At 45.4% G+C, this 19,218-nt stretch overlaps 1 protein-coding gene across 2 annotated transcripts in view; it reads left to right on the forward strand.

Moving 5' to 3' along the window:
* The first annotated feature begins 810 nt into the window (after nucleotides 1–810).
* Nucleotides 811–19,218, forward strand: part of LOC139533571 (cullin-associated NEDD8-dissociated protein 1) — a 59,387-nt gene continuing 40,979 nt past the window's right edge. For both annotated transcript variants that reach the window (XM_071331716.1, XM_071331714.1), the window contains exons 1-3: nucleotides 811–1,147; nucleotides 8,934–9,077; nucleotides 17,296–17,450. In XM_071331716.1, coding sequence (XP_071187817.1) covers nucleotides 1,080–1,147; nucleotides 8,934–9,077; nucleotides 17,296–17,450 — 367 coding nt within the window. In that variant the 5' untranslated portion in view covers nucleotides 811–1,079. The remainder of the gene's footprint in view (nucleotides 1,148–8,933; nucleotides 9,078–17,295; nucleotides 17,451–19,218) is intronic.

A 19,218-nucleotide genomic window follows, 5' to 3' on the forward strand; every position in this document is an offset into this window, starting at 1 on the left:
TAGATATGTAGTGGTCTAAAATTTTTATATGATGTACTGTTTCATATTTAGTTTTATATGTAATGTGCGTTAATTTTGTTTGGACCCCAGGTTGAGGTAGCAAGTAATGGGGATCCCTAATAAATACAAATACATCGCGAGACTTCACGAAACGCTTGAGAAACAGACCAGGCCGGGATTTGAGGAGTCAATGAGAGAAGTGACAAATTCTTCAGTAGTTGTACATTTTCTCGAAATCTAAAAGCACAACGTAAATTCAAGCCAAGTTCTTATGTAGTTGAACATGTCATTACTCCAAACTAATTAAAGTGAGAAACTGACACGTTTTAATTTTCATCAAAAACAACTTTATATCGAAGGAGTGCCTTTGATTTGACGGACTGCACATGCGCAGTTCGGCAGGAGACGACCGCTAGACCCCGATGAATTGCTTCTACGCATGAGTTTAGTTAGCCAACGCCGCCATGACATCGCCTACAAGTGTGATCGAAGATTTCTGTTGGATAAGCAGTTTTAGCCTATCTTCTCGGGTACTGTCTTTGGTTGATGTTTCTCAGACGACCACCACCGTTAAACGGTCGCCACTAGTTACCACAGCCACAAAGTCATCATTATGGCTAAACCGCGACTGCTAATCTTATGCCAAACCTTAAATGAAGACCAAAAAGCTAATTTTTGTTTTCATATTCAATTTTTGTTTTTACGATATAGCCAAGTTTTACTTTATGGCTGTGGTAACTAGTGACAACTCGGACAAACTCACTAGTCTGGTCCTTCCCCCCTATAACAAACTCAACTTTGACCCCCCAGTAGCGAATTCGTCTGGTTCTGCAGCTCCTCCTCTCTGCAGAGCAAAGTGAGGTCTCCATTCAAACACATCCAAAACTCCGCAGGATGAGACTCAATTCTCTGATATTCCGCCGCTGATCGTCGCTTCGCTCCATCGAAAGGAAAGTGACAGTGGAAACTGAATCGATTTCAATCGTTAAGCGAAGTAAATAGCTAAATAAGTGGATAAGAATTCCGCCCCGTGATACTGACTAGTGGTTGCTAGCAGGCTACTCCAACAGACTGCAAACATGGCGAGCGCCTCATACCATATCTCTAATCTATTGGAAAAAATGACATCAAGCGACAAGGATTTCAGGTAAATACAATAATCTAACAATATATGCATTTGAAATGACGCTGTGATTCTGAACTTTTACTCAAACCGGTATCGTCCCATATGAAAACCCTGCAAGTTAGCTAGGCCTCAAATCAATTCTGTCATTTGGCTAGTCTGCTAACGTTCGCTAGCTAGCGAACTAACAATGTTAGCCACTCGCTAGAAACACATTCTTGCGAGAAACCCACATGAACATTTTGACATTATATTTCTATTTTGTCAGTTTTGCAAAGTATATAGCTAGCTAGTTACATTTAACACTGTCATGTTGCTAACTAGCTGGCTAACTCGCTCTGACAGTCATTACTGTCAACGCTAGCTAGTAAACATCGTTTTGAGGTAGAAAACGTTATCGAATTTAGCTAACTCAACCAAGTGGACTAAACTAGTTAGCTAGTTTGTTAACTAAGTAGTTAACTAGAAAGGCATTGCACATATCCTAGCAGTCAACAAATGCCATATCAATGATTGCTTAGCTAACGTTAGCTAGCCACAGTACATTCATAACAATTCAGCCAGCATGTTTATGTTGTTGGCTGATCGGGGAGTCAAAATGTAGTTCATTTAGTTAGGTAGTTAACTGATTAGCTAGCTTTGAAGCATACCACTACCTCACTGTCAGGTGTTTTTATATTAACCATACCAAACACACAATCATAACCAACTAACTAGAAACAACTTGATTGACTTCAACCCAAACCGTGAATTTGCAGCCATATCAACTTCACATTAGAGGAACAGTTGTTTTTACAGAAAATATGATGATTTAAGCCAGCATTCTGCTCTTCGCAATTCTGTTACAGTTGCCATGAGTATTTCAGGTTCATAACAATGACTGACGGTGGCTTGTGTTCTTACATGTATAACTTCACAGCATACATGTATAACTACATAGTCGTAATCTACCACCTGATAAATGTTGCAGTTCTTTCACTACAGATATCATCTTAGATGTGTGCACCTGTGGGAATCCAAAGCTGCGTTCCTGTAGTCTTGTTCTGGTGTTTTCCAGTGGTTCCCACACCTGTAGAGATAGATAGGTAGACACAAAGTCATTTGTCACTGACATTTGCTCTGAAATGTCAGATGTTACAACTATAAAACATATGGAAAGTAACCTGTCCCCTGACATACTGAGTGTGCCCCCAATAATATGTAATGTCTCTCCTGCCCATCCCTGAAACGCTTTACCATAACCTTGCATTAACCTCACCCCCAGGCTCAATTGCTAGAGTGAGCCGTCTGGTTGGATGACATTTCCTATGCACGTGTGGGAACTCCTAGCATCTCTTCTTTCTTGTCAACAAAGGCTACTTCCCAGATTCTCAGTCATGCCAATAACTCTACAGGTCCCAGACTATTTCAGGTTCATAACAATGACTGACGGTGGCTTGTGTTCTGGGGTGGAACGGTGAGAAATGGTACAGGACTATTTTACAGGGAGCCTGTTCCACTGTGTGCCCCCATTGCCTTGTAGTTTTGAGGGATTGCCTATGCAGCTGCCAAAAGCATGACTTGACACCAGCGCACTGGATTATCCATCATGGTTGAATTATATTTTAAATCCACCTCTAGATTCAAAACTCTGAAGTGAGTCAGTCAAGAAATAGCTGTTGAGAGTTTAGGCCTAACCTCTGAGTCTGGAGATGGGAGTTGAGTCTGGAGATGGGAGTTGAGTCTGGAGATGGGAGTTGAGTCTGGAGATGGGAGTTGAGTCTGGAGATGGGAGTTGAGTCTGGAGATGGGAGTTGAGTCTGGCGATGGGAGTTGAGTCTGGCGATGGGAGTTGAGTCAGAGGTAGGCCTATTTGAGTTCTAACATCACATTATAGAGGGAGTAAAGGGGTGATCCTTGCTTCTGCACGTTTGCATGATGACATCATCATTAGCAGGGGAAATCAGTGGCCTTTCACATTTGAGTGGGAGGTCTAATGTTATCCACTCTGTCATGTTTGTGTAGGTGTGAGTCTTGTTGTCCTCGTCTAATTTAGGGCCCTATAAAATGAGGGTGGTGGAGAACGAGGACGGAATCCAGACATTAAAATGGAATATAAATAAGTAGATTGAATTTAAGGAACTCAACTAAATGTATTGAACTTGTTAGACAATGGGTTAATTTGCACGAGATTATCATAACACATGAACAAAATGTATCAGTGATTTGTATTTTCCTTCAGCTGGGGAATGCCCCTGTCTGTGTACACGTTTGTACACGTTTGTCTACCACTAGCCGTTAGCGATGATGCTAATAATGACAACAGTCTTCTGGTAGATGGAAAGGCTTTCACAAAAAAATCTTCTCAATTAAATGTTAACTACAAAGTAGCCTATCTGGCAAAATTATATATAATGATGATTTGCATCAATTATTAGCAATCACGTGTGTGCTACAGAAACACTGCTAACCAAACAAGTCTCTTGCTGGTGCCACAGAATTAAAGGGTATCTACACCCCAAAAGGAGCATTTCTTAGATTTTATCCAGACCTCAAAAGTGGTTCAAGCATTGACTTAGAACATCCCATTTTGTTTTTCTTAATTAACAAAAAAAAGGTGTGATTTTTGACAGTTAAGAACCTGGGAAAAAAACTAAACAGAGAAAATGGTATTTTGGATAAAATCAAACAGATTTTATAAGCTACTACTAATGTTTATCTAGTGCGGTGGTGGTACCGTGGTAGTGAAGATTGATTTCCACTATAGAAGAACACCCCCTGGTAGAAAGTGTTTCCCCACACACCAGTTCAGAGAGGGAGAGAGGAGTGTGGGTGCTCCAGTCCATTACCTCATGCTGTGGGGCTGCCGCTCAGTGAGTGTGGGTGCTCCAGTCCATTACCTCATGCTGTGTGGCTGCCGCTCAGTGAGTGTGGGTGCTCCAGTCCATTACCTCATGCTGTGGGGCTGCCGCTCAGTGAGTGTGGGTGCTCCAGTCCATTACCTCATGCTGTGGGGCTGCCGCTCAGTGAGTGTGGGTGCTCCAGTCCATTACCTCATGCTGTGGGGCTGCCGCTCAGTGAGTGTGGGCCCATTACCTCATGCTGTGGGGCTGCCGCTCAGTGAGTGTGGGTGCTCCAGCCCATTACCTCATGCTGTGGGGCTGCCGCTCAGTGAGTGTGGGTGCTCCAGCCCATTACCTCATGCTGTGGGGCTGCCGCTCAGTGAGTGTGGGTGCTCCAGTGTGGGTGCTCCAGCCCATTACCTCATGCTGTGGGGCTGCCGCTCAGTGAGTGTGGGTGCTCCAGCCCATTACCTCATGCTGTGGGGCTGCTGCTCAGTGAGTGTGGGTGCTCCAGCCCATTACCTCATGCTGTGGGGCTGCCGCTCAGTGTGTGTGGGTGCTCCAGCCCATTACCTCATGCTGTGGGGCTGCTGCTCAGTGAGTGTGGGTGCTCCAGCCCATTACCTCATGCTGTGGGGCTGCCGCTCAGTGAGTGTGGGTGCTCCAGCCCATTACCTCATGCTGTGGGGCTGCTGCTCAGTGAGTGTGGGTGCTCCAGCCCATTACCTCATGCTGTGGGGCTGCCGCTCAGTGAGTGTGGGTGCTCCAGCCCATTACCTCATGCTGTGGGGCTGCCGCTCAGTGAGTGTGGGTGCTCCAGTCCATTACCTCATGCTGTGTGGGTGCTCCAGTCCATTACCTCATGCTGTGGGGCTGCCGCTCAGTGAGTGTGGGTGCTCCAGTCCATTACCTCATGCTGTGTGGGTGCTCCAGTCCATTACCTCATGCTGTGGGGCTGCCGCTCAGTGTGTGTGGGTGCTCCAGCCCATTACCTCATGCTGTGGGGCTGCAGCTCAGTGAGTGTGGGTGCTCCAGCCCATTACCTCATGCTGTGGGGCTGCCGCTCAGTGAGTGTGGGTGCTCCAGTCCATTACCTCATGCTGTGGGGCTGCCGCTCAGTGAGTGTGGGTGCTCCAGCCCATTACCTCATGCTGTGGGGCTGCCGCTCAGTGAGTGTGGGTGCTCCAGCCCATTACCTCATGCTGTGGGGCTACCGCTCAGTGAGTGTGGGTGCTCCAGTCCATTACCTCATGCTGTGGGGCTGCCGCTCAGTGAGTGTGGGTGCTCCAGTGTGGGTGCTCCAGCCCATTACCTCATGCTGTGGGGCTGCCGCTCAGTGAGTGTGGGTGCTCCAGCCCATTACCTCATGCTGTGGGGCTACCGCTCAGTGAGTGTGGGTGCTCCAGTGTGGGTGCTCCAGTCCATTACCTCATGCTGTGGGGCTACCGCTCAGTGTGTGTGGGTGCTCCAGTCCATTACCTCATGCTGTGGGGCTGCCGCTCAGTGAGTGTGGGTGCTCCAGCCCATTACCTCATGCTGTGGGGCTGCCGCTCAGTGAGTGTGGGTGCTCCAGCCCATTACCTCATGCTGTGGGGCTGCCGCTCAGTGAGTGTGGGTGCTCCAGCCCATTACCTCATGCTGTGGGGCTGCCGCTCAGTGAGTGTGGGTGCTCCAGCCCATTACCTCATGCTGTGGGGCTACCGCTCAGTGTGTGTGGGTGCTCCAGCCCATTACCTCATGCTGTGGGGCTGCCGCTCAGTGAGTGTGGGTGCTCCAGCCCATTACCTCATGCTGTGGGGCTGCCGCTCAGTGAGTGTGGGTGCTCCAGCCCATTACCTCATGCTGTGGGGCTGCCGCTCAGTGAGTGTGGGCCATGGACCTCATGCATTATTCATTATTTTTCTCTCCTCTCTTCCTTCTCGCTGTCCCTCTTGTTTAAAAAGCTTCTTGCGTTCCAATGAGGGGGGGACTCGTCAGAGATTATCAAACGAGCCTAGTGTTGAGGAGCATAGTATTTTTTTAAACCTTTATTTAACTAGGCAAGTCAGTTAAGAACAAATTCTTATTTTCAATGACGGCCTAGGAACAGTGGGTTAACTGCCTTGTTCAGGGGCAGAACGACATATTTGTACCTTGTCAGCTCGGGGAAAAGGTCTTTCTTGAATCACACCAGGAGTTCTTTGATGTGTTAAGATGGAGACAAGATGGTGTCTCAAAGCTGATCTTGTGTGATGTATACTCCCATGTATTAAATTGGATTGGATCTGAGAGATCAGAGCTGGTCTGTCTGGAATCATCTAGTGCTTTAGGCTTCAATCGTTCCTCTCCTCGGAGATAGCAGCTTGATCTTTGTACCAATGTTGATTTGCTTTGGCTTCTAATGTCAGAGCACTTGACTTGTTACCTTCTCTTAGCTCAGTGGTGTTAACCCTTTGGAGGGTTACCTTCTCTTAGTTCATTGGTGTTAAAACCCTTTGGAGGGTTACCTTCTCTTAGCTCAGTGGTGTTAAAACCCTTTGGAGGGTTACCTTCTCTTAGCTCAGTGGTGTTAAAACCCTTTGGAGGGTTACCTTCTCTTAGCTCAGTGGTGTTAAAACCCTTTGGAGGGTTACCTTATCTTAGCTCATTGGTGTTAAAACCCTTTGGAGGGTTACCTTCTCTTAGCGCAGTGGTGTTAACCCTTTGGAGGGTTACCTTCTCTTAGCGCAGTGGTGTTAACCCTTTGGAGGGTTACCTTCTCTTAGCTCAGTGGTGTTAAAACCCTTCGGAGGGTTACCTTCTCTTAGCTCAGTGGTGTTAACCCTTCGGAGGGTTTGGCCGGTGGGGCTTTCTTTGGCTCGTTGTGCTCTAGCGACTCCTAGTGACAGGACCGTGCGCCTGCAAGCTGAACCCGGTTGTCAGTGGAACTGTGTTTCCTCCGACACGTTGGTGCGGCTGACATCCGGGTCAAGCAGGCGGTGTGATAAATAGGTAGGCGGCCAGGTGGGCCATGTTTTTGGAGGACGCGTGACTTCGCCTCTCCCGAGCGCTTTGAGGAGTTGCAGAGATGAGCCAAGGGACGTAATTCAGGGGAAAATGGGGGGGGATATGCTTGTGGTCATACCACCCTGAACACGCATGTTCAGGGTCGGGCCTGATGAGCACCGGGATGTAGTAAGCTGTATAAAATAACAACACAGAAATAGATGTGGTGCGTGCGATGGTTCCCTAATGCTGGAAGGGGGGGGGGGGGGGGCCTCTGCTCTAGAAGATTCTATAGTTGGATGTCTTATGAACATATAACATAACATCATAACCCTGTTAGTTTAACGGGGTCTTCTTCCTCCCTGTGTGTTCCTGTAGATTCATGGACTAGTTTTTCAACCACTCCACTAATTTTTTGTTAACAAACTGTAGTTTTGGCAAGTCGGTTAGGACATCTACTTTGTGCATGACACAAGTAATTTTTCCAACAATTGTTTACAGACAGATTATTTCACTTATAATTCACTGTATCACAATTCCAGTGGGTCAGAAGTTTACATACACTAAGTTGACTGTGTCTTTAAACAGATTGGAAAATTCCACAAAATTGTCATGACTTTAGAAGCTTCTGATAGGCTAATTGACATCATTTGAGTCAATTGGAGGTGTACCTGTGGATGTATTTCAAGGCCTAACTTCAAACACAGTGCCTCTTTGCTTGACATCATGGGAAAATCAAAAGAAATCAGCCAAGACCTCAAAAAAAAAAAAAGTTAGACCTCCACAAGTCTGGTTCATCCTTGGGAGCAATTTCCAAACGCCTGAAGGTACCACGTTCATCTGTACAAACAATAGTACGCAAGTATAAACACCATGGGACCATGCAGCCGTCACACCGCTCAGGAAGGAGACGCGTTGTGTGTCCTAGAGATGAACGTACTTTGGTGCGAAAAGTGCAAATCAATCCCAGAACCACAGCAAAGGACCTTGTGAAGATGCTGGAGGAAACAGGTACAAAAGTATCTATATCCACAGTAAAAACGAGTTTGAACTCGACATAACCTGAAAGGCCGCTAAGCAAGGAAGCCACTGCTCCAAAACCGCCATTAAAAAAGCCAGACTACGGTTTGCAACTGCACATGGGGACAAAGATCATACTTTATGGAGAAATGTCCTCTGGTCTGATGAAACAAAAATACAACTGTTTGGCCATAATGACCATCGTTATTTTTGGAGGGAAAAGGGGGAAGCTTGCAAGCCATAGAACACCATCCCAACCGTGAAGCACAGGGGTGGCAGCATCATGTTGTGGGGGTGCTTTGCTGCAAGAGGGACTGGTGCACTTCACAAAATAGATGGCATCATGAGAAAGGAAAATGATGTGGATATATTGAAGCAACATCTCAAGACATCAGTCAGGAAGTTAAAACTTGGTTGCAAAAGGGTCTTCCAAATGGATAATGACCCCAAGCATACTTCCAAAGGTGTTGCAAAATGGCTTAAGGACAACAAAGTCAAGGTATTGGAGTGGCCATCACAAAGCCCTGACCTCAATCCTATAGAATATGTGTGGACAGAACTGAAAAAGTGTGAGAGAGCAAGGAGGCCTACAAACCTGACTCAGTTACACCAGCTGTCAGGAGGAATGGGCCAAAATTCACCCAATTTATTGTGGAAAGCTACCTGAAACGTTTGACCCAAGTTAAACAATTTAAGGCAATGCTACCAAATACTAATTGAGTGTATGTAAACTTCTGACCCACTGGGAATGTGATGAAAGAAATAAAAGCTGAAAGAAATAATTCTCTCTACTATTATTCTGACATTTCACATTCCTAAAATAAAGTGGTGATCCTAATTGACCTTAGACAGGGATTTTTTACTAGGATTATATGTCAGGAATTGAGAAACTGAGTTTAAATGTATTTGGCTAAGGTGTTTGTAAACCTCCGACTTCAACTGTATATAACATCATGACCCTGTTAGTCTAACTGGGTCTTCTTCCTCCCCGTGTGTTCCTGTAGATTCATGGCCACCAACGACCTGATGTCGGAGCTGCAGAAAGACTCCATCAAGCTGGACGATGACAGTGAACGCAAGGTGGTCAAGATGATCCTCAAGCTACTGGAAGACAAAAACGGAGAGGTCCAGAATCTGGCCGTCAAATGGTGAGAGATCTCTGCCTCTCTCTGTGTGTGTGTGTGTGCGCCTGTCAGGGTTTCCGTTAGGAAAATGTGGCACCGGACAACGTGACTGGGAAGATTTTAATTTACAGGCTATTATTTGAGATATTTACCGGATCCATATGCATATTAGATTATGGTAATTCATCTTAACAGAACATGCAACTCGTGTAATAAAGCAGTCAATAAAACGTAATTTTCAAACATTTGTCAAAATGCAATTCATGGGGAAAACACCATTCTAAACAGCTCACACTGATAGCTGTTCCATATGTGACAGAAATGTAAATCTCTGTTAGAAACTTAGAAAAAGGGGAGATCTAAAGATGCAACAACTATCATGGGTTGTTAATATGAGAAATGGCATAGCGGTGGGTCCAATAGAACAGGAGAGAAATGGCATAGCGGTGGGTCCAATAGAACAGGAGAGAAATGGCATAGCGGTGGGTCCAATAGAACAGGAGAGAAATGGCATAGTGGTGGGTCTAATAGAACAGGAGAGAAATGGCATATTGGTGGGTCTAATAGAACAGGAGAGAAATGGCATAGTGGTGGGTCTAATAGAACAGGAGAGAAATGGCATAGTGGTGGGTCCAATAGAACAGGAGAGAAATGGCATATTGGTGTGTCTAATAGAACAGGAGAGAAATGGCATATTGGTGCGTCTAATAGAACAGGAGAGAAATGGCATATTGGTGGGTCCAATAGAACAGGAGAGAAATGGCATAGTGGTGGGTCCAATGGAACAGGAGAGAAATGGCATAGTGGTGGGTCCAATAGAACAGGAGAGAAATGGCATAGTGGTGGGTCCAATAGAACAGGAGAGAAATGGCATAGTGGTGGGTCCAATTGGGGAATTAAATGGAAATACAAATTATATAATTGCAACTGTCTATGGAAATAAATAATGTAAAATACTTAACCAGAAAGCAGGACTTGGCTATAGAGGAATTGAGGATCATTGGCTTATTATAATTATTATTTTGCTGTGTATTGTTTTAGATCACAAGCTCGTAGGCCTATGCAAATTTGGGAAGCCTGCAATTTGTGCAGCGTTTGTGTCAATGGACAAAACTGATTATTAAGTTGCGTCTGTCGGTGATAAGCATTTTATAATATTTGTGAAAATAATGTCTTGAGTATATTTTTTATAACGTAGAAACAAGAAGGTATAGTCTCTTTCCAGAATGGCTCACCTGTCTCCCGCCAATTCTTGAGCATTCATTGTTTCATGGTGTAAATTTGGCGGCCCTTTCGATTAAAAATCAGATCCCCATTACGTCACCAGTAGTAAATGTACCGCTAATCCCCGTCATTTGGTTACATTAATGTCTGTTAATGCATGTATTAATTAGTCATTTACCGTTGTTGAAACATCTTTCCAACAAGTCTCCCCCTCGATAATAATCACCAGTCCTCGGTGTGAAAGAGGATATAGGTCTACTGCTGCATTGGCCAATAGGCTGTGAGTTCCATGCGCTCATTTCTTTAGCCACCAATGGACCACAGTGTATCAATGTGTCCATATGACAGATCTCGCATTAGTCAACTTTTTTTTTTAACTTTGAGATTTTTATCATTTTAATTCAGATTGTTATGATTAATCACGTGACAGTGATTTTGAGAAACAAACGTTATTTATAAAAAAAATAAACTATTCCACAAATATGGGCATATGAAAATCGTAACTGACATGCAAATGGTAGGATAAATTGTATGCTTCCCCAAACTTGAAACTTACGCGGCGCTGCCTAAGAAGTCTTCAAACACTGAACAAAAATTTAAAAGTAACAGGCAACAATTTCAACAATTTTACCGAGTTACAGTTCATATAAGGAAATCAGTCAATTTGAAATAAATTCATTAGGCCCTAATCTAGGGATTTCACATTACTAGGCAGGGGTGCAGCAATGGGTGGGCCTGGGAGGGCATAGGCCCAGCCAATCAGAATTAGTTATTTTTCCCCACAAAAGTGTGTTATTACAGACAGAAATACTCCTCAGTTTCATCAGCTGTCCAGGTGTCTGGTCTCAGACGACCCCACAGGTGAAGAACCCGGATGTGGAGTTCCTGGGCTGGCGTGGTTACACTTGGTCTGTAGTTGTGAGACCGGTCAGATGTATTGCCAAATTTTCTAAAACATAGTTGGAGGCGGCTTATGGTAGAGCAATGAACATTCAATTCTCTGGCAACAGCTCTGGTGGATATTCCTGCATTCAGCATACCAATTGCACGCTCCCTCAACTAGAGACATCTGTGGCTTTGTGCTGTGACAAATTGCATGTTTTAGTGGCCTTTTGTTGTCCCCAGCACAAGGTGCACCTGTGTAATGATCTTGCTTTTTAATCAGCTTCTTGATATGCCACACCTGTCAGGTGGCTGGATTATCTTGGCAAAGGAGAAATGCTCACTAACAGAGATGTAAACTATTTTGTTTACATAAAGCTTTTTGTGCATACTGAATTTCTGGGATCTTTAATTTCAGCTCATGAAACATGGGACCAACACTTTACATGTTTGAGTTTATATTTTTGTTCAGTGTAAAACAATTCCCTCCACCTTTCCATGGTTTGATTTAGCCTTTAGGTTACTGTGAAGCAAGGAAAATCATGCCTCATAATATGAAATAAAATACTCCGGTTTCAAACACTGAAGTATGTTATCAAAATGCGTACGTCCTAAAGCTCCCATTGTTAAAGTGGTGGGAGACGCGCTGACAGCTTTTATTCCTGCACTTGAATAGGAGACGCACTTCAATTACCAGTTGAGAAATAAAAATAGTAGCTCTTCTTAATCGAGCACCAAAACTGTTTTGAACACAAACAAATAGCATTTAAAATGAATGGGCTTGTAGAAGCACATGTTTTACTCCGGCAGTAACACGCTGAGGAGCTGCAGGGGGAACCCCACTCTGTAGGTTGTGATTAGTTGTGTTGGATAAATAAGATACATTGATGACTAACCAAAATACACACAGGCCAATTTAATTCCACTAAATTATGCAAATGAACCTATAAATCAATAAGCATGACGGTCATTATTTTATTATTTTGCAATGGGATTTTTTTTCTTCTCCTGGTCACTTTGGCTGCAACAGTTTTTATTTAATATTTTTAGGCTTTTCATGTTTTTCTATAACGGAAACCCTGGTGTCTCTGACTGAACTTAAAGCACCATTATAGAGAGGTTCAAAACATGGCTGTCAAACACTGAGACTGAGAGAGGGGCTGAATCACCTGACTGGCTTGGGCCCTGTGGGAGACTATCTAGTCCCAAACCATCTGTCTGCAACTATGTCTGTCTCTCTGCCTCTCTGTCTGCCGCTATGTCTCTCTGCCGCTATGTCTTTCTGCCTCTCTGTCTGCCGCTATGTCTCTCTGCCGCTATGTCTTTCTGCCTCTCTCTCTGCCGCTATGTCTTTCTGCCTCTCTCTCTGCCGCTATGTCTTTCTGCCTCTCTCTCTGCCGCTCTGTCTTTCTGCCTCTCTCTCTGCCGCTCTGTCTTTCTGCCTCTCTCTCTGCCGCTCTGTCTTTCTGCCTCTCTCTCTGCCGCTCTGTCTTTCTGCCTCTCTCTCTGCCGCTCTGTCTTTCTGCCTCTCTGTCTGCCGCTCTGTCTTTCTGCCTCTCTCTCTGCCGCTCTGTCTTTCTGCCTCTTTCTCTCTGCCTCCGTTTCTCTCTGTCTTTCATTCATATCCTTTCACAACACTGAGTATGGACAGTGTTATTGAATAACCCTGTGTTTGCTTCACTTTGTTTGTCTTATTGCACATTTGACATTTTTGTCTGTGGATATTTCATGTCAGAGCAACATTGATTTTTATCTTCCTTGCCCCAGCTAGGGGGATCTGTCTCAGTGCTTTATGAGCCAGTGGCAGTGTGATCTTCCTTGCCCCAGCTAGGGGGGGATCTGTCTCAGAGCTTTATGAGCCAGTGGCAGTGTGATCTTCCTTGCCCCAGCTAGGGGGGATCTGTCTCAGTGCTTTATGAGCCAGTGGCAGTGTGATCTTCCTTGCCCCAGCTAGGGGGATCTGTCTCAGTGCTTTATGAGCCAGTGGCAGTGTGATCTTCCTTGCCCCAGCTAGGGGGATCTGTCTCAGTGCTTTATGAGCCAGCGGCAGTGTGATCTTCCTTGCCCCAGCTAGGGGGATCTGTCTCAGTGCTTTATGAGCCAGCGGCAGTGTGATCTTCCTTGCCCCAGCTAGGGGGATCTGTCTCAGTGCTTTATGAGCCAGCGGCAGTGTGATCTTCCTTGCCCCAGCTAGGGGGATCTGTCTCAGTGCTTTATGAGCCAGTGGCAGTGTGATCTTCCTTGCCCCAGCTAGGGGGATCTGTCTCAGTGCTTTATGAGCCAGCGGCAGTGTGATCTTCCTTGCCCCAGCTAGGGGGATCTGTCTCAGTGCTTTATGAGCCAGCGGCAGTGTGATCTTCCTTGCCCCAGCTAGGGGGATCTGTCTCAGTGCTTTATGAGCCAGCGGCAGTGTGATCTTCCTTGCCCCAGCTAGGGGGATCTGTCTCAGTGCTTTATGAGCCAGCGGCAGTGTGATCTTCCTTGCCCCAGCTAGGGGGATCTGTCTCAGTGCTTTATGAGCCAGCGGCAGTGTGATCTTCCTTGCCCCAGCTAGGGGGATCTGTCTCAGTGCTTTATGAGCCAGCGGCAGTGTGATCTTCCTTGCCCCAGCTAGGGGGATCTGTCTCAGTGCTTTATGAGCCAGCGGCAGTGTGATCTTCCTTGCCCCAGCTAGGGGGATCTGTCTCAGTGCTTTATGAGCCAGCGGCAGTGTGATCTTCCTTGCCCCAGCTAAGGGGATCTGTCTCAGTGCTTTATGAGCCAGCGGCAGTGTGATCTTCCTTGCCCCAGCTAGGGGGATCTGTCTCAGTGCTTTATGAGCCAGCGGCAGTGTGATCTTCCTTGCCCCAGCTAGGGGGATCTGTCTCAGTGCTTTATGAGCCAGCGGCAGTGTGATCTTCCTTGCCCCAGCTAGGGGGATCTGTCTCAGTGCTTTATGAGCCAGCGGCAGTGTGATCTTCCTTGCCCCAGCTAGGGGGGGATCTGTCTCAGTGCTTTATGAGCCAGCGGCAGTGTGATCTTCCTTGCCCCAGCTAGGGGGATCTGTCTCAGTGCTTTATGAGCCAGCGGCAGTGTGATCTTCCTTGCCCCAGCTAGGGGGATCTGTCTCAGTGCTTTATGAGCCAGCGGCAGTGTGATCTTCCTTGCCCCAGCTAGGGGGATCTGTCTCAGTGCTTTATGAGCCAGCGGCAGTGTGATCTTCCTTGCCCCAGCTAGGGGGATCTGTCTCAGAGCTTTATGAGCCAGCGGCAGTGTGATCTTCCTTGCCCCAGCTAGGGGGATCTGTCTCAGAGCTTTATGAGCCAGCGGCAGTGTGATCTTCCTTGCCCCAGCTAGGGGGATCTGTCTCAGTGCTTTATGAGCCAGCGGCAGTGTGATCTTCCTTGCCCCAGCTAGGGGGATCTGTCTCAGTGCTTTATGAGCCAGTGGCAGTGTGATCTTCCTTGCCCCAGCTAGGGGGATCTGTCTCAGAGCTTTATGAGCCAGCGGCAGTGTGATCTTCCTTGCCCCAGCTAGGGGGATCTGTCTCAGAGCTTTATGAGCCAGCGGCAGTGTGATCTTCCTTGCCCCAGCTAGGGGGATCTGTCTCAGTGCTTTATGAGCCAGCGGCAGTGTGATCTTCCTTGCCCCAGCTAGGGGGGATCTGTCTCAGAGCTTTATGAGCCAGCGGCAGTGTGATCTTCCTTGCCCCAGCTAGGGGGATCTGTCTCAGTGCTTTATGAGCCAGCGGCAGTGTGATCTTCCTTGCCCCAGCTAGGGGGATCTGTCTCAGTGCTTTATGAGCCAGCGGCAGTGTGATCTTCCTTGCCCCAGCTAGGGGGATCTGTCTCAGTGCTTTATGAGCCAGCGGCAGTGTGATCTTCCTTGCCCCAGCTAGGGGGATCTGTCTCAGTGCTTTATGAGCCAGCGGCAGTGTGATCTTCCTTGCCCCAGCTAGGGGGATCTGTCTCAGTGCTTTATGAGCCAGCGGCAGTGTGATCTTCCTTGCCCCAGCTAGGGGGGGATCTGTCTCAGAGCTTTATGAGCCAGCGGCAGTGTGATCGTCTTGGCTCACACTCTCAACAAACCATTTAGAATTAGGCTTTTAAGGGATTATGTGATCAATAAGAAGATTAATTAAAATTAATCTCTCGAGGCTGTATTTCTCACACATTTCCAATGTTAATATAGGCTACAGCAACACCGCAGTTTGCCTGCTTTCATATCGTTGCCAGTTTGAAGTAGTAATCTGTATGTCGTGAACGCAGAATGTAAGAAAGGCACTGTGCCTCTGTGGACTGGCTGCACCACTATGTAAGAAAACAAACAATAAAGATATCATTTTAACTCTGGGTTGCAGTTACAGGTGTTAAACCCCCCCCCCCCCCCACAAAGATCTGTCATTACAGAGATGACGGACCAGGCGACACTGGCCTGGATGGCTAGAACAAGTAGGGCTCAACTGATGATGTAGTGTTTTAATAAACAGGTCTCTTCCTCTCTGCTGCTGCTGACGACAAGAGGCCCTGTGTGGTTGAGCCACTCGGCCTGACTGGTGTGTTACTCAGTCTGATTAAACAACAGCCCTTTTTAAACCAGGGACCCACGTCACATGGTTGACAGTGGGGTAACAACGTGGTTTTATCATGACATTAGATCAACTCTGGACTAGCTTCTGTTGGAACGAGAGAACCAGTTATGTTGTGTTCCAGCCTGGGTCTGTTGGTCAGTAAGGTGAAGGAGTACCAGGTAGTTTTATATTGATATATATATTGTGTTGTGTTCCAGCCTGGGCCCGTTGGTCAGTAAGGTGAAGGAGTACCAGGTAGTTTATATTGATATATATATTGTGTTGTGTTCCAGCCTGGGTCTGTTGGTCAGTAAGGTGAAGGAGTACCAGGTAGTTTTATATTGATATATATATTGTGTTGTGTTCCAGCCTGGGCCCGTTGGTCAGTAAGGTGAAGGAGTACCAGGTAGTTTATATTGATATATATATTGTGTTGTGTTGCAGCCTGGGTCTGTTGGTCAGTAAGGTGAAGGAGTACCAGGTAGTTTATATTGATATATATATATATATTGTGTTGTGTTCCAGCCTGGGGCTGTTGGTCAGTAAGGTGAAGGAGTACCAGGTAGTTTTATATTGATATATATATTGTGTTGTGTTCCAGCCTGGGCCCGTTGGTCAGTAAGGTGAAGGAGTACCAGGTAGTTTTATATTGATATATATATTGTGTTGTGTTCCAGCCTGGGCCCGTTGTTCAGTAAGGTGAAGGAGTACCAGGTAGTTTATATTGATATATATATTGTGTTGTGTTCCAGCCTGGGCCCGTTGGTCAGTAAGGTGAAGGAGTACCAGGTAGTTTTATATTGATATATATATTGTGTTGTGTTCCAGCCTGGGTCTGTTGGTCAGTAAGGTGAAGGAGTACCAGGTAGTTTTATATTGATATATATATTGTGTTGTGTTCCAGCCTGGGTCTGTTGGTCAGTAAGGTGAAGGAGTACCAGGTAGTTTATATTGATATATATATATATATTGTGTTGTGTTCCAGCCTGGGCCCGTTGGCCAGTAAGGTGAAGGAGTACCAGGTAGTTTATATTGATATATATATTGTGTTGTGTTCCAGCCTGGGCCCGTTGGTCAGTAAGGTGAAGGAGTACCAGGTAGTTTATATTGATATATATATTGTGTTGTGTTCCAGCCTGGGCCCGTTGGTCAGTAAGGTGAAGGAGTACCAGGTAGTTTATATTGATATATATATATTGTGTTGTGTTCCAGCCTGGGCCCGTTGGTCAGTAAGGTGAAGGAGTACCAGGTAGTTTATATTGATATATATATTGTGTTGTGTTCCAGCCTGGGCCCGTTGGTCAGTAAGGTGAAGGAGTACCAGGTAGTTTATATTGATATATATATTGTGTTGTGTTCCAGCCTGGGCCCGTTGGTCAGTAAGGTGAAGGAGTACCAGGTAGTTTATATTGATATATATATTGTGTTGTGTTCCAGCCTGGGCCCGTTGGTCAGTAAGGTGAAGGAGTACCAGGTAGTTTATATTGATATATATATTGTGTTGTGTTGCAGCCTGGGCCCGTTGGTCAGTAAGGTGAAGGAGTACCAGGTAGTTTATATTGATATATATATTGTGTTGTGTTGCAGCCTGGGCCCGTTGGTCAGTAAGGTGAAGGAGTACCAGGTGGAGACTATAGTGGACACGCTGTGTACCAACATGCTGGCAGACAAGGAACAGCTCCGAGACATCTCCAGCATCGGACTGAAGACGGTCATAGGAGAACTGCCCCCTGCATCCAGCGGTAAGTACCACCATGACCCCTGACCCCTAACCTGTATCCTGATGACTTTTTCACTAGACATGGGCCTTCACAAAGCTGGTCTTGGATCAGTTTTCCCTTCTTTTTTTGTTGTTGATCATAATGAATAAGATTACGTGGACAGGAGGGCCTGATCCTAGGTCAGGACTGAGAAGTCTGAAAGCTGTCATTATTGAACACATATCAGAGCATGATATCAGTTTGTGGAGATTATGTATAATGTGTTAGTTAAACCAGTTAGGTAATGAACTGATAGACTATCCCCTCTAGTGATGGTGTTGTAGTGTGTTAAACCAGTTAGATAATGAACTGATAGACTATCCCCTCTAGTGATGGTGTTGTAGTGTGTTAGTTAAACCAGTTAGATAATGAACTGATAGACTATCCCCTCTAGTGATGGTGTTGTAGTGTGTTAAACCAGTTAGATAATGAACTGATAGACTATCCCCTCTAGTGATGGTGTTGTAGTGTGTTAGTTAAACCAGTTAGATAATGAACTGATAGACTATCCCCTCTAGTGATGGTGTTGTAGTGTGTTAGTTAAACCAGTTAGATAATGAACTGATATACTATCCCCTCTAGTGATGGTGTTGTAGTGTGTTAGTTAAACCAGTTAGATAATGAACTGATAGACTATCCCCTCTAGTGATGGTGTTGTAGTGTGTTAAACCAGTTAGATAATGAACTGATAGACTATCCCCTCTAGTGATGGTGTTGTAGTGTGTTAAACCAGTTAGATAATGAACTGATGGACTATCCCCTCTAGTGATGGTGTTGTAGTGTGTTAAACCAGTTAGATAATGAACTGATAGACTATCCCCTCTAGTGATGGTGTTGTAGTGTGTTAAACCAGTTAGATAATGAACTGATAGACTATCCCCTCTAGTGATGGTGTTGTAGTGTGTTAGTTAAACCAGTTAGATAATGAACTGATAGACTATCCCCTCTAGTGATGGTGTTGTAGTGTGTTAAACCAGTTAGATAATGTACTGATAGACTATCCCCTCTAGTGATGGTGTTGTAGTGTGTTAGTTAAACCAGTTAGATAATGAACTGATAGACTATCCCCTCTAGTGATGGTGTTGTAGTGTGTTAAACCAGTTAGATAATGAACTGATAGACTATCCCCTCTAGTGATGGTGTTGTAGTGTGTTAAACCAGTTAGATAATGAACTGATAGACTATCCCCTCTAGTGATGGTGTTGTAGTGTGTTAAACCAGTTAGATAATGAACTGATAGACTATCCCCTCTAGTGATGGTGTTGTAGTGTGTTAAACCAGTTAGATAATGAACTGATAGACTATCCCCTCTAGTGATGGTGTTGTAGTGTGTTAAACCAGTTAGATAATGAACTGATAGACTATCCCCTCTAGTGATGGTGTTGTAGTGTGTTAAACCAGTTAGATAATGAACTGATAGACTATCCCCTCTAGTGATGGTGTTGTAGTGTGTTAAACCAGTTAGATAATGAACTGATAGACTATCCCCTCTAGTGATGGTGTTGTAGTGTGTTAAACCAGTTAGATAATGAACTGATAGACTATCCCCTCTAGTGATGGTGTTGTAGTGTGTTAAACCAGTTAGATAATGAACTGATAGACTATCCCCTCTAGTGATGGTGTTGTAGTGTGTTAGTTAAACCAGTTAGATAATGAACTGATAGACTATCCCCTCTAGTGATGGTGTTGTAGTGTGTTAGTTAAACCAGTTAGATAATGAACTGATAGACTATCCCCTCTAGTGATGGTG

This window comes from Salvelinus alpinus, chromosome 11 (genome assembly GCF_045679555.1).
Source record: "Salvelinus alpinus chromosome 11, SLU_Salpinus.1, whole genome shotgun sequence".
Lineage (NCBI taxonomy): Eukaryota > Metazoa > Chordata > Actinopteri > Salmoniformes > Salmonidae > Salvelinus > Salvelinus alpinus.